We start from the raw sequence: 14,938 nt of genomic DNA, 5'->3' as shown, positions 1-14,938 counted from the left end.
GATGGCTATCTTAGTTGTCAACTTAACATAACCTGGGAAGAGAAATATCTCAGTTGAGAAACTGTCTCTATCAGAGTGGACTGAAAGAATGTAAGCGGGAACATTTTCTTGATTGAGAGTTGATGATAGGGCCAAGCCCACTGTGGGAAGTATCAGTCTTGGGCAGTTAAGTCTGAGATATATAAAAAAGGTAACTCTGTGGAAATCTAGGCGACAAACCAGTACTCAGAGTTCCTCCATTGCTTTCGCTTTAGTTCCTGTCTACAGGTTCCTGCCTCAAGTTTCTGCATGCTTCTCCTAGATAATGGATCATAACCTGTAAGCCAATAAAACCTTCCTTGCCTGGGTTGCTTTTGGTTAGCAACAGGAAACAACATAGGACAGGCTATGTATTTTCATTGGTAAGTGAAGGGCATTTCATTCAAGGTGCTGATGATGGTTTCTGCTGTTTTATTTTTTATTCTTTCCATAATTTAAAAATTTTTAATTTATGTACATTGGTGTTTTGCCTGCAGGTATGTCTATGTGATGGTATCGGGTACCCTGGAACTACAGTCAAAGACAATTGTGAACTGCCAGGTGGGTGCTGGGAATTGAACCCTGGTCCTCTGGAAGACAGCTAGTGTTCTTAACCACTGAGCTATTTTTTCAGCTATATAATTTGTTTTATTTTAAAGCACTCCAATTAGTGAAGGGTTTGCTATTACTAATGATTCTACTGGTTGTTGTTCTGGTTGGCTGATTTATTGCTAACTTTTCCTCTTTCTCCTGACAGCATTGGATACTTGATGGTTTGCTGTGTTAGACAAGATTAATTCTCTCCCAGCTCCCTAAATGCTTGTTTGTGCTCATATGAAATGTATTCTTTCCTATGTTCTAGTGGGTAAAACTATCTTTCTTATTCCTCTGGATGTACTATTCTTTTAAGGATTTTCTGTATTTCTGACTTAGCCTAAATTGCTTTAGCTTGTGTGTGCCAGCAGTCCCATTGTTAGCTTAGCTCTGTCTATTGGATACAGTAACAAGTTCCACTACAAACTTCCTGTGATTCACATAGGTCCCCCTTATTGTGGCATAGCAAGAGAACTGTTGAAATAACTATTGGCAAGCCAAAGGATTCAGGAGCCAATCTGGTACACCTAGGTAATATCAAGAGGGTATATTCCTTATATAACTATGAGAGAGTAATTTGAACATTGCCTCAGTAATAGATGGCATTAATTTTTATGTGTAAAATATAACTTTAAAAATCTTTACCATTACAAACTTACAATGAAACGTTTACATGGAAATGGTGTGCTATCTGGTGTTTGCTTCAGATTATAAAAGGAGAAAACAAACAAGGTACTAGGTACATAGTAAAAGCTGTGAGTTGATTCTTGTTTAAGGTGGCTACTGAGTATCTAGGAGTTCGTTATACATGTCTGTATTATGTTTAAAATTACTCATAATAAAAAGTTAAATTCATTTTCACTGTGGTCTGCTTCATCAAGTCTGTGGATTCCCACACATCACCATTCCCACCTCTTCAGAGAATGGTCCACAAAGTGAAATATATATGAAAAAGGGTGATGTATATAAAAACTAATCAAATAATTCATTGTCCAACTAAAAATATTAACTATAAGAGATAATTCCTACTATATATTATATATCTGAAGCCTAAATATACAATTCCAGAGATCAACAATTTGAGTGAAGCTATCATGTAGTAACACTCTTCCCATGCCATACTGATGTTTTACAGAAGCAGAAATTAATAGTGATATTTACCTTGACTGGATCCTGCTACAATAGCTCTATTTGAGTACTTAGGATGAGAAATGTCTGTTTCTAATCTTCCTTGCATAACTGTTTGATTTACAGACCTCCTGGCACCTAGATAAAAGACTGTAAATTTCTGCTGAATATCAAAACCAACTGGAAAGAGAAAAGATGCATGCAAATGTTTATTAAAACCATATTAAGTCTTTGCATGAGGCTATTTATTTCATTTTATATATCTTATTATTGTAGCACTAGAGATAGTACAGAAAATTAAAATATGATAAATGAAAACATATACATCTATTTTAATAACTTTAAAAAATTCTATAATTGAAATTTATCTTAGAAAACAAAGTTCAATAAATGAACAAAATTGCATTATGTTATCTAAATATATAACATAATTTCCCTTAATGTTTATTCATAGTAAGTATATTATTTTTACTATTTTTCTGTACCAGCTAACATAAAGGAAATATTTAAATGCTGTCACATTTTTGTATTGATATCTTTATTACTTCAACAAACTTACCATAATCAGAACTAATTAGATTTATGCTAAGATCTTCAGATATCAGAGCTCTCTTCACATCAATTTTCTTAGTCCAATTTCCACTTTTTAACAAAACAGAATCCCTGAAAAACAGTAATGTAAAATTTAACATGATCCAAACCCTAAATGAAATAATATATTTATTTCAAGAATGATCTTCAATAGTAGTAAACAACTACTGAAAACTACTTTCACCAAATTGTGAGGAAGAAGAATTAGTGTCAATGAAATTTTTGTCTGTTTGTTGTTTGCTCCTCAAACCTGCTAAGAAATGAGAATGATTGAACTACTGGTCCTCTTGCCTTCACCTCCCAGCACTGGGAATATTGGCATGAGCGACCACACAGGACAATGGAAGTAACTATTTTAGTAGTAGTTGATCCCAAACAGAAATATACAGTTGTTATTAATAAGACACAAGTTACTTCCTTAATGTGGTTTGCACAAGTTCAACAATCATTTAAATTGAGTTTTAAATAGTTTGTATTTAATATTGACACATAGAACAAGAAAAAAAATATTGAGCTTAGTCCATTCCCATGGTGCTCAGGAATAAGGATTAGTGCAATGGGGTGTTCTCCCTAAGTGTGCCAGGGCTAGCTGCAGGAGAGCAGTGCTGTGGGAAGAGCATCCTCCTCAGGATCCTCCTGTATCCTGACAATTAGCAGATCCCTGTGTAGTTTCTGCATTCCTAACTTAGCACTGTAGTAATACAATGAGTGTGAGAATGGCAGGGTCAATCTAGACTTTGCTATTAACTAGCTACGTGATGCTGACATGAACCTCTGTTTCAATTTTTTCCTCTACAAAATGTGAATTAAGATACCACCTATTTCATACAAATATTAAGTAATTCAGCATTTTGGGTCTACTAAGTACTAAGTACTTAAAAAGAACTAGCAATCACAAAAGAGTTTAGTTATGGCATTATGAGGGAAAAAAATGATATATAGAAAACATTGAAGTAAAAATTACAAAAGCCACACTAGAGAACTAGGCATATGGAGGGGCTCTTCCTTATATGGTTGATCTGATTGACTGTATCCTTCAATGGAATTACAGTAGCTGTGTACATGTTAATTTGGAGATAGACTCTGTAGGCAGAAGATATATTTTGAGTTGAGTAGAAGACTGTTTTCAAAGATTAAGGCCATAAAAGAAGAAAATCAGCAACATCAGAAGTGCCCCAGAGACCATCTGTTTCTTGTTATAAATCCCTCCATGGTGGCAGATTTTATAATTTCTTCATCTAGTTCTAAATAGAATGACCTAAAGCAACACACCTAAAGTTAGTGTTACACTTCCTTAACATACAAGTGGGAAACGTGCCCCATTATTACATCAGGGAATTGTAATTTAATTGATGATGTGATCTAATTATTGTATTGTATACTTAAAAGTTCAAGTTCAATATACTTAAAAATAAAATCTAGTAGGTATTTCATAATTACTTACATAATTTTGTGCTTAAAAATGACTTGATTATCTGCATCACCTATGATTAAGGTAGTATAGTGAGAGTCTGGTGCTGTTCTCTTAGTTTGCAGCTGTTCAAAGTTTCTTAATAGAATGGTCACTAGTATTTCCGCCTTGGCATCACTGTATCTTGCAATCTTCAAAAACAATAACAAGTATAAAATGCTTTAAAATAGTCTTACTTTCCCTACTCATCTCCAACTGTAGTCCTGGAAAGCATTGGTTTTGAAGAACAGAAGAATATTTAAGAAAGAGGACACTCACCTGCTCTACTTCAAGTCCATACTTTGGTAGATACATCACAGCTTCTTTTATCTGGGTCCCGAAAGGTGGGTGTCTACTTAAAATCTAAACATATTTATATCATCATACTCTAACCTAAACACTTAAGACTCTTATTAAAGTATTTCTTAGAAGTCACAAGTTTAATTAGGTTTATCACCCCAAACATCTGCAATTGAAATACTTATGACTATGAAGAAGAAAATATTAGTGTGTGTATGATGTAATTGGTCATGCTCATACATATCAAGTGTCTGCACAAATGTGAGGAGACCAGGGGTCCTCCATGGCTCATCACCTTTGTTTTTAGGATACAGAGTCTCATGGTACCTGGTGCCCACTGACTCCTCTAAAACATGAGAGTAAGTCTCGGGTCTTCCTGTTTCCACCTCCTAAGAGCTGGAGTTACAGGTGCTTCTAGGTTCAGTTTTTGACGTGGGCACTGAGCTCTGAACTTGGATCCTCAGGCTTATGTAACATGTACTTTACTGACAGAGCCATCTCCCACATGCAAATAAATAGTTTTAATAGAATGGAATAACAGTGGGGTTTGGGATGTAAATACAGTTCAGTAACATTGGGACCAGAGAATACTACATACCAGTTCAATTTCTCTTGCATTTGCTTCTTCTATTTTTTTAAAAGAAGTCAAACCTGCATTTACCATGGCATTTGACAATGATATGCCTGTGGAAAATTAACCAAAGAGTAATTATAAGCCATTTTATAATGAAATCAAAACTTAAGTAACTACATTAATAAACAATTTTAAAGCTGTGTGTGTACTTGGTGGTAGAGCACTTACCTAGCATTTGTATGACACTAGTGTCAATAATCCCCAGGGCTGCAAAAACTAACTGCTAATTAATTAATCCCTTTAAAAGCATTCGGTCAGATATGCTGTTGTTGTGGTTTGTGCACTGTGGTATGCGGCAGGCCTGAGCAAGTGGAGGGTGTCACTGGGGGGGGGGGGGCTCTGCCCTGCTTTGTGAACTTAAACTAATGTACTGGAACTGGGTGGGGCTGTACACAGCAAGCAGGTTCCAGGCAGGCATCTCCCCAGCCTTTGATTCCTGTCTTTCCATGTCACCTCTCCCACATGCACACCCTGCCATTTTGACACCATCCACTACAAGCCCCTCGCCAGTGAGAATCAGACGGCAATGTCATGCCCGTCCAGAAATGCAAGACAAATTACTTCTTTTCTTAAAAGTTCATAGCTTCCAATGTCTTATTTTTAATATTCAGACTTTTAATATAATTTATATATTTTGTAAAAGAAACAAAATCTTTCTGGTCTACATAATGACTCGGCCCTCAGTTTTACTGAATGTAAAGTATGGCACCCCTATGTCCTTACCTAAATTTTCAACTCTTCTAGGGAAATTCCCATACTCATTCTTCAGACACGGTCACCTCAGTGGTGAGAAGGGCTCACCGCCAAGCCTGCTGGCCTCAGTTTGATCCCTGGGATCCACATGGCAGAAGGAGAGAACTGACTCCATCAAGTTGTCCTCTGACCTCCACACATGCAGTGTGGTGTGTGTAAACCCCACACTCACATACACAAATACATAAATAAATGCAATTTAAAGAAAAGACAGCCTCTGGTATTTACAATCCCTTAACATTCATTTCTTTATATGGCAAACATTGATAGACTCATCCCTGAATTTTAAACAAAAGCCACATGATTCAAGATAGGAGTGTTCATGAAGCTGTGACTCGCTGAGCAGTTCTGTCTTAAAAAATAAAGGCCACTGTCTGTGTACCTAGCCTAGATAGTAACGGCTTATGTCTCTGCCCAGAACTTGATGTATTTAGAGTGAAGTTTCAACTTTGCCTCTGTAGCTAAATTCTCTTAACTGTACGGCTTGACCTAGCCAAACCACTTCCATCTAATTTCTTGTCCCTCTCCTCTTACTAAGTGCTCTCCAGTCACATTTGCTTTTATTTTGTTCCCTAAAGACATTAAGTTCATTTTATTTTTGGACTACTTCATTTGTTTATACTTTCAGAACCTATATTTTTAAATCCATATGTTTTATGATAAGCTTATACAAACCGTGCTTAAAAGGTACTTTAAGAATTGTGTGATTCCAAACAAGTCCTTACTTATCTGAAGTAAGCATTAATGATGAAGTGTGACAGACTCAACCCTTACTCTAACTTTCTTGGTCACACTTTCTAGTATAAACAACTCTTCCGTATTCCTTGTTTCTCTTAGACTTGATTTTCAGCACTACTTTCTCTTTTATGTTCATGGTACTGAGTCATGTGTGAAAAGACACTACTGTTTCTCAATCTGGAAAGACAGAATACAACAGATACCCAGGCTAACAGTTCTCCAGAAAGCCAAAGGAGTAACAAGCAGAATAAAACTTATTAGATGTCATTTAACTAATTTCAAAACGTTCAGAAAGATGCTGTTTTCTAAATGTTGTATGGAATATCCTGTCTCAGTTTAGAGTGCCTGCCTCTATAGATTACTAAGACATTTAGTTTGGGACTTCAGTGTGACAGTAATCTTCACCGTATTGACTAGATTAAGAAATACCAGGAGCAGCTGGACAATGGCTCTTCCAGGGGTTTCAATCCTCATCACCCACTTGGCTGCTCACAACCATCTGTAATTCCAGTTCCCGGGGATCCAGCACCCTTTTCTGTCCTCCAGGGGGCATAAAATGTATATAGTACACAGATAGACATACAAGTAAAACACTCCAAACACACAAAATAATAAAATGAAATAAAAAACCACCTAGGAAACACATCTATGGGCCTGTCCACAAGGATAATTCCAGAGAAGTGTAACTGAAGAAGGAAGACCACTCTGAATGTATGCAGTGATCCTGTCACATAGGCCAGGATCCTGAACTAAATAAAAAAGGGGGGTGGGAGAAGCAAGTACAAGAGGCACCAGCATCTACAATGTGAGCAGATGCAATGTGCAACCATTTCCTGATTGTAGATACAACATGAGTAGCCACACTACATTCCCCACACACCTGCTGCCATGCCTTGCCCCTGTGATGGCTTTTATCCCATCAAACCATGAGCCTAAACAAATTCTTCCTTTCTCAAGTTGCTGTTGGCGGTTATTTGGCCACAGCAATGAGGTAAGTAGCTAAGGCCCAGAATCTCCCAATGGGAAATTCTACTCTATTTCCATCTTACGCCACCAAGTAATCCCATCATTCTCCTAGTTCCCAGGGATTTTGGGCCGGTTCTCTGTCACCCTCCTTGACTTTGAATGTCATAGAAAGTAGGGCTTGCAGAGCATGGCAGCTCACCCTTTTAATGCCAGCACTGAAGAGGCAGAGGCAGGCAGATTTTTGTGAATCAGAGGCCAGCCTGGTCTATGGAGTAAAGGTACAGATGAACTAGAGTTTTATAGTAAGAGCTTGTTTCACAAAAGGATTAGAAAAGTCAGATGGAGACCTTCATTCAAATGACAAAGCTGTGGATAGAGGGATGTTAAGTGTTAAAAGCAGGCACTGCTCTTCTAGAGACCTGAGTTTGGTTCCCAGCACCCACATGGCAGCTCATGACCACCTGTAACTCCAGCTCTAGGTATCTGGTACTCTCTTCTGTGATTGGTGGGTATGTGTGCATGTGCACATAAAGTTTTAGTTTGGTTAGGTTTTGTTTTTTTTTTGTTTTTTTTTTGTTTTTTTTTTGAGGTTTTTCGAGGTAAGATTACTGTGTGGCCTGGCTGTCCTCTAACGAGTGACAGGTTTGAAGGCATGCACCACATTGCTCAGCCCTTTGGTTGGTTTTGAGACAGTGTCTCAGGTTTTAGTAGCCCGGACTGTCCTTAAACTTACTACATAATCAATGCTGGCCTTGAGCTCCCGGTCCTTTGGCCCCTGTATCCTCAATGCTCAGATTATAGGAGTGCACTCCCACACCCAGCTTCCATTATATACATTTTAATCTCCCTAGGACACATATAACATCACAAAACTAATGAGGCTGTCAATCTTGGGATAATAACTTTTTTTTTTTTTAATGACATCACTTATTTAGGAAGTAGGGTCACAAAGTCAAGATAAGAAACTGGAAAAACACCAGAATTCTTCACTCTGATCCAGTTTTTATGACTGGCACATTGTAGCATTTTACAGTGGGTTCTAACAGAAAGTCAGGAACAACCTTCCTGCAGAAATGCTAATTTTAGCACTAATATCCTGCTGTTACTTAAAACAGAAATAACCAGGATACAAATAAATGGCAAAATTTTCTAGAGTACATGAGATCCTGGGTCTGATCCTCAAAGTTATATATCTTGTCATTAAAGACACAGTAAATTATTAGTCACAGAAGTGAGAGAAATATCACACAGTTAACCAATTACTAAAACAAAGTTCACTGTCAATATAAAAACAAGTTTCAAAAGGAGAACTTCAAAATTAGATTTCTCATGTATTTTTGCATTTGATTTAATTATTCAGTTGGTTTATAATAATTGATTGTTGTTTTGTTTTGTTTTGGGTTTTGGTTTTTTGGGACAGGGTTTCTATGTGTAACTGTCTGAGCTGTCCTGGAACTCACTCTATAGACCAGGCTGGCCTTGAACTCTCTGAGATCCACCTGCCTCTGCCTCCCAGGTATTGGGACTAAAGGAGTGCACCACTCCTGCCCAGCATAATTGATTGTTTTGCATTTGTTTATTTACTTGTTTGTATATGTGAGTGTGAGACACACAGGTGGGGGTCAGAGGAGCAGACTCTCTCTTTGTACCACGTGGGTTTGAAGAACTGAACTCGGGTCATCGGATTTGGCAGCAAGCACCTTTACCCAGAAGCCACCCTCTCTCACAGGTAATCATTGAAGCAGGAACAAATAAAACTCTGGTTTTCAAATATAAGTATAGTACTTTATAAAAGCATATTTTCCTTAAAAGTCTATAATCATCATAAAATAATATTATTAATAGTAAAATGTAAAAGAAATTACAGACGATGACAGCCTGTCTGTCTTGAGTACCTACCAATTTTATCCAGCTGTTTAGATACATGTCGAGAGTTTTCCCAGAGCTTACATTTAAAACATTTAGTTAAAATCACACTGTTTAAAAGCACAGCAAACTTCTTTTCCTGGGAAGCCACAAAGTCTGACAACCCTAAAAAAAATTCCAATATTAATTATAGTATATTAATTTGCTGGGAAGAAAGTTGAAAATCCATTAGTGAGCTAACATACATCTTGCAATTCGTGAGCCATTTCTGAAAATCTTCGAAGTATCTTGTGTCAAAGTAAAATCTTGTATAGGAATGCATCCCAGTTGCGCCTGAATAAGACTGGGAAAACATAACTCATTAAAGATCACATGCACAGGACTACCTACACATGACTGACTGAGGTATTCCATAGGATTTCTGAGCTTTGGTCTGTATCTTTTGACTTCCTTTTCCCAACCTCAAAAGTTCAGTTCTTGTCATCTTCTTTATACTTTTTATTCAGTCGACTTCTCCCTGTCTCAGAAGTCTCAAAAATCTTTAGCAAACAATGAATGAAGTGTACTGGATGAGGTGATTTTAAATGCTGTATGAAGGTCCTTGTGAAGCTGTCTATCAATAGACACACAAATGTAGGATATGTGTAAAATTACTGGAGCAAATTGCTTTTAAAGTAATATTTACATTTAATAATCATATTTTATCATTAAATAGAACACTTCTCAAAATCATATTTTCATGTTGGAAACCCTATCATAACCAGCAACAATAAAGCAGGAGTGGGAGGGAGGGAGGTAGAGAGAGATGGATCTCTATGAGTTCAAGGCCAGCCTGGTCTACAAGATATCCAGGGCTACACAGAGAGACCCTGTCTCCAAAGAAAAACATAAACAGCAATGCTACATGAATTTAGTTTCCTGTGTTGTCTTCAGTAGAAAAGGAAATCTCAGACTCTCCAGCAAGGTGGTGCCCCTGCCATTTCAGGAAATGGAGGTGCATGGCAGTTAAGTAACGACTAACTCGGGGTGATTATATGGATTAATTGGGATAAAATGTTGATTCAGTGAGGACTAATTTCCACATACCAAACCATATTGGTTTTAGTAAAAATGGTTATAAAATTAGTCTGTGTATAGTTCCATGTCATATCCCAGAAGTCCACTGAACAAAATACCCCAGTTAAAGAAAGTAACTAGGGCTGAAGAGGGAAGGTTTAGCAACCAAAGCTGTGAAATAGAGGGATTAAATGTCTAGAAACTTACAGTACAACATTTCAAAAATAACAGAATTATCATCTACTTAGTGAACAGATCTGAAATTCAGCAAAGTAAGGGATGTAAGAAAGCAAGTGGTACAGTTAGACATGAGCATCTATTGAACACATGTATAAAAACTTCGAATTAGGAGAAGATATTACCACACATATACACACTCTTTCCTTGGCTATACTCTACTCAAGTAAGATGTACAAAGTTAGAAATACACACACACACACACACACACACACACACACACACACACACACTCACACATTATGACATGTGTGAAACTAATTATTAAAGTCACTAACTTTTAAGTTCATTGCCTCCCATGTCTAACTTAAGGCAGGGTTGATAGAAGTACTTCAAATACAAATAAAGTATTCTACAGCTGTCTGTGGGAAAAAAATCTTGATTTGACTTAGTAATTGATGCAACTGAGTATGCTCAGAAAAACACCAAGTCAAGAGCTCTAGTTGTAGCCTTAGCTTCCCATGTAACAAGGTACTTAGCCAAGCCATTGCTTATCTGAATGCCATTTCATTTGGGCAATAACAAGACTGGGCCATATATATATGATTTCTAAGGTCTCTGAAGGTGTCTGAATTGCTACAGAAATATAGCTAATAAACCACATTAACTTCTCCAAGCCTAGATTTGCATGAAGAATTGCAGCGAGAAGACTGCTTTATGAGTATCTGGGAGACAAAAATGACTAAGATGTTGAAAACTATCCTAAAGAATGATCTCCCCTAGTTAAAGAAGAAAAGATTCCTGAATTAACTGGCTTGGTGGCACACACCTTTTATTCTAGCACTTGGGAGACTGAGGCAAGCAGCTCTCTGTAGGTACAAGACCAGCCAAGGATACATAGAAAGGTTCAGTCTCAAAACAAAAACATAAACAAAACGAACAAACAACAAACTTTTTACCTTGAGTCATGTCAATTAAATCAAAAGATCTAAGTATCAAGGCCTAAATACCCAGGAAATCACTTTTCATAACAGAAAAGTAAATCTTTGCATTTATGATTATAAACTGAGCACAAGTCAGAGGTGACAGTGTGCCTGTTTATAAATCCAGTAATTCTTCTATATAAACTCTCCAGTCTTAACAGAATAGTTATCTGCTCATATGTGTACTCATGTGCTTGGGGATTTTCTTTTACTACTTTTCTCTCCTAGAATTCCATTAATACTGAGTCTGCATTTGCTAATTGTGCGCTAGTGTTGACAGTTATTTTCATGCCTGTTTCACTCATGCTAACTTGGAAGACACTGGTAAGCACAAGCACAGGCTCTCTGTCGTCTTCTTTGTCTCCCCAGAACATACCGTCAACAAGTGATCTGTCTAATTAAAAGTTTGTTCTTTCATCTCTTCCTTTACACCTCTGCCTTTCCTCCCCTCCTTCTCTCTCCCTTCTGCTTCCTGTCCATAATAGTGGGCTGAAGGTAGGGCCTTGTGCACACCCAGGCAAGCACTCTACTACAAGACTCACAATTTATTTTAACTAAAGTTCTTGGAAGTTAATCTCACATATACATTATGATTCCTTAGTTTCCTACAGACACGCTATTTTCTACATTACAGAAAATACATTTTAAAACCGAAGATGAAACTGGGCATGGCTGCTCACACGAACAACCCCAGCACACGGGAGGCTGCAACCCCGGCACATGGGAGGCCACCGTAGAAAACTGTAGGTTTTGAGACCAGCTGGGACTATATGGGGACTTTACCTCAAAAAAGGGGGTGGGTAAGAGGAAAACCCTCACCCGTGAAAATCATGAACGGGTAGGCAGTGTTTTAGGACATGAAAAAAAATAAACTTTTATTACCAGTTTACTTTCATTTCTCTTGTTCTAATTCTCCCTTCCATGGGAAATCTGTGAATAAAAACACATGGAGAACTTTCATTATTTAACTAAATAACAGCCCTGTAGTTAAATAAAGTATATGTAATTTCTAACCTGATGGCTATTTTGTTTGGGTCTTTGTTTAAAGTATTCAGAGTTCTCTTCTCGTTTATCCTCAGCTGCACATCTAGAAACTCATTGCAGCTGGCTATCATGGAAATCTATAAAATTTAAGCATTTGACAATTTAACAAATTACATTTCATACTTTTTTCTTACTCCCTTCCTCTGAATTTCCTTATTTTTCAAGCTGCCCAGGAGTACCCTGGCTTTGTTCATTTGCAAAGCAGAATCTATATAGACAGCTTCATACATCTTACTTCTTTAATATTCAATCACTAACAACCACTTAGAAGCTTCTGTATGCTAGACATTGTGACATATAATGTGAGCAGCCATTAGGATGATACCAGTAAGATGACAATGAACAAGGTCAAACGTATTCTATTTAGTGCAGTGAGAGGCACCCCGTGTATGCTGCTCTTCTTACTGTTGCTACTACTGTTCATCCTTCTGAAGTTTGCAAATTGCCATTCCAATAACTTAGTAATGGACAGATGCTTTAAATACTAAGAAATCTGGGTTTGTAGACTGGTTCTGGGAGATAGAACTAACAGTTCTAAATCTTTCACATGATACACTCAGCTAGATGTACTGACACTGAATAATTTGTTAATCTTGACCTCTTCTTAGAGAAGAGTAACAGTTACATGGAATTACAAACCTTTTACTTCATCAAAGTTTGCTCACATGGCTCCTTAACCATACCCAGATTTTTTACGGTGCAGTCTTTACTATAGTAATCTTATTGTGATATCTAATTGATAATTAGAAGTGCATGGTTTAAAATTGAGAATGAATATCTTCTACCAGTCTCTTATTCTGTACTCAGGTCTCCTGCAAAGAGGGAAGGGACACTGCATTTCTTCATTCCCAGCACAACGCCTGTGGTCTGTTCATTGCTGTAGCTGAAAAACTGTTCCTGCTGCTGATTTTAAAGCACAATCTATTTATTGATGTGGCAATATTTTATTTATTATTATTAAAGTTTGCCTGAGGATTCAGGAAAGTAGCATCAGCCACAAGTCATAGAAACCAGACACACACCTTTAATCCCAGCAGCCAGACTCTAGGAGGTGGTAGTACACCTTTAATCCTAGGACTCAGGATTAAGATGTAGACAGATTTCTTTGAGATATAGACAGATTTCTTTGAGTTCACCCAGATCTACACAAGATTGATCCAGTTCTAAAGAGAAACACTTCACACAAAGATGATCTCAGCACCTGGGATCACATGCTTTTAATCCCAGCATTAGGGAGGTATGTAAAACTGGATCAACGTCTCAGTATCAGGCATTTATTCCATTTATTCTCCAGCCACATTTATGATAGGAAGACATTGAAGTCTCAAGATTCTCTAGTCACTCTGAGGAGAGGCAGCAGTCTAAGTTTTGGTGGAGCCAGGATCACATTTCGGTCTGAGGTAAAATAAGAGCTAGTGGCTAGCTGCTTTACTACTCTGATCTTCAGCTTGAAGCTTGAACCTCAATATCAGTCTCTGGCTCTTTTATTTTTCGTGCTACATGTTGGTCTCTCTTTCTCCAAAATCAGTTCTTTTTTTCTGGACCACCAAATACCATTCTATTTCCACTGTTACAGCTGGGCTTAGGCAAATGATTTGGGGGAGGGATGCAGACAGGGCACCATGGCAACATGCTGTCATTCATTCATGGCAGATTTTGCAAACGTATCCTCTTATACTCTCTTGGAATATTTCTCACACATTATATTTGGAAAGCACTCTTGAAGTAATCGTCATTACCAAGGAAATTATAAGTTGTGAAACAGTAGCCACAGCTATTTGTATATATATTTTCTTAGATTTGATAGGAAACACAAATGAAAAGATGATGTATTCTTAGGAGATATATTCCCTATCTCATGATCAAAGGGAGACATAACCCTTAAAGTGACTTTCCTTTTGCTAATTTAATTTTAAATTATAGGAGATATATAAATCAGTTGTCTCTCCAATATTATTTTTATCCTACAATTATTAATTTCTAATGAAAACTTACTAAGTCTGATAAAGTTTCTTTTCCACTGATTGCATAAAATTTCTTCACTGTCTCGAATGTAATATAATACCAAGCCATTAGTCTTCCTGCCTCTGTTAGAAAAGATGGAAAAATAAACAATTCCACATTAGGTGATACAACTTGCTTTTTAAGAAATAGTTAAACAAGCATTTCCTTAACATCTACTCAATGGACATGTGTGCTTGAAATGACCCCTAAGCAAAGATACCCCCAAGATATATAAACACAATCTATGGACCTTAAAGGTTGGCTGAAGATAAAACCACAGGTAAGATAAAAAACAAAATCCTTTGAATGATAATATTTACATACAAGCTGAAGTAGAGAAGAAATTAACCCTAGGTGTACGGTCAGTATGGGATGACCTAATAGGAAAAATGAGTTTTAAACAAAGTTTGTTTGAAACAAAGTGACTAATATGACTTGACTGAGAGGAAACAAAGCCAATATGACCTTGGGAAAATGAAGATTTACTTATCAAAGTGGAAAAATTAAGAAGAACATCTTTAGAATACTTTGGAAAGGTATATGGCTTGATGATGACTCTGAGTTCCAGTCAGATGACCTGGCACAAGTCTCCATTCAGTACATGTTAGAAGATGACGTGTGTATTTCTTAATGAAT

At 37.2% G+C, this 14,938-nt stretch overlaps 1 protein-coding gene across 1 annotated transcript in view; it reads right to left on the bottom strand.

The window, feature by feature from the left end:
- Hfm1 (helicase for meiosis 1) overlaps positions 1-14,938 on the bottom strand; it is a 61,942-nt gene that overhangs the window by 19,331 nt on the left and 27,673 nt on the right. The window contains exons 20-29 of the mRNA XM_051198344.1: positions 14,294-14,385; positions 12,269-12,375; positions 12,137-12,184; positions 9,284-9,381; positions 9,072-9,203; positions 4,680-4,765; positions 4,061-4,144; positions 3,776-3,933; positions 2,300-2,403; positions 1,774-1,920 (exon numbers count right to left, since the gene is read on the bottom strand). Coding sequence (XP_051054301.1) covers positions 1,774-1,920; positions 2,300-2,403; positions 3,776-3,933; positions 4,061-4,144; positions 4,680-4,765; positions 9,072-9,203; positions 9,284-9,381; positions 12,137-12,184; positions 12,269-12,375; positions 14,294-14,385 — 1,056 coding nt within the window. The remainder of the gene's footprint in view (positions 1-1,773; positions 1,921-2,299; positions 2,404-3,775; positions 3,934-4,060; positions 4,145-4,679; positions 4,766-9,071; positions 9,204-9,283; positions 9,382-12,136; positions 12,185-12,268; positions 12,376-14,293; positions 14,386-14,938) is intronic.

Source organism: Phodopus roborovskii, unplaced genomic scaffold, assembly GCF_943737965.1.
Source record: "Phodopus roborovskii unplaced genomic scaffold, PHOROB, whole genome shotgun sequence".
Lineage (NCBI taxonomy): Eukaryota > Metazoa > Chordata > Mammalia > Rodentia > Cricetidae > Phodopus > Phodopus roborovskii.
Note: the sequence above shows the minus strand (reverse complement) of the source record. Positions and strands in the feature narration are given on the sequence as shown.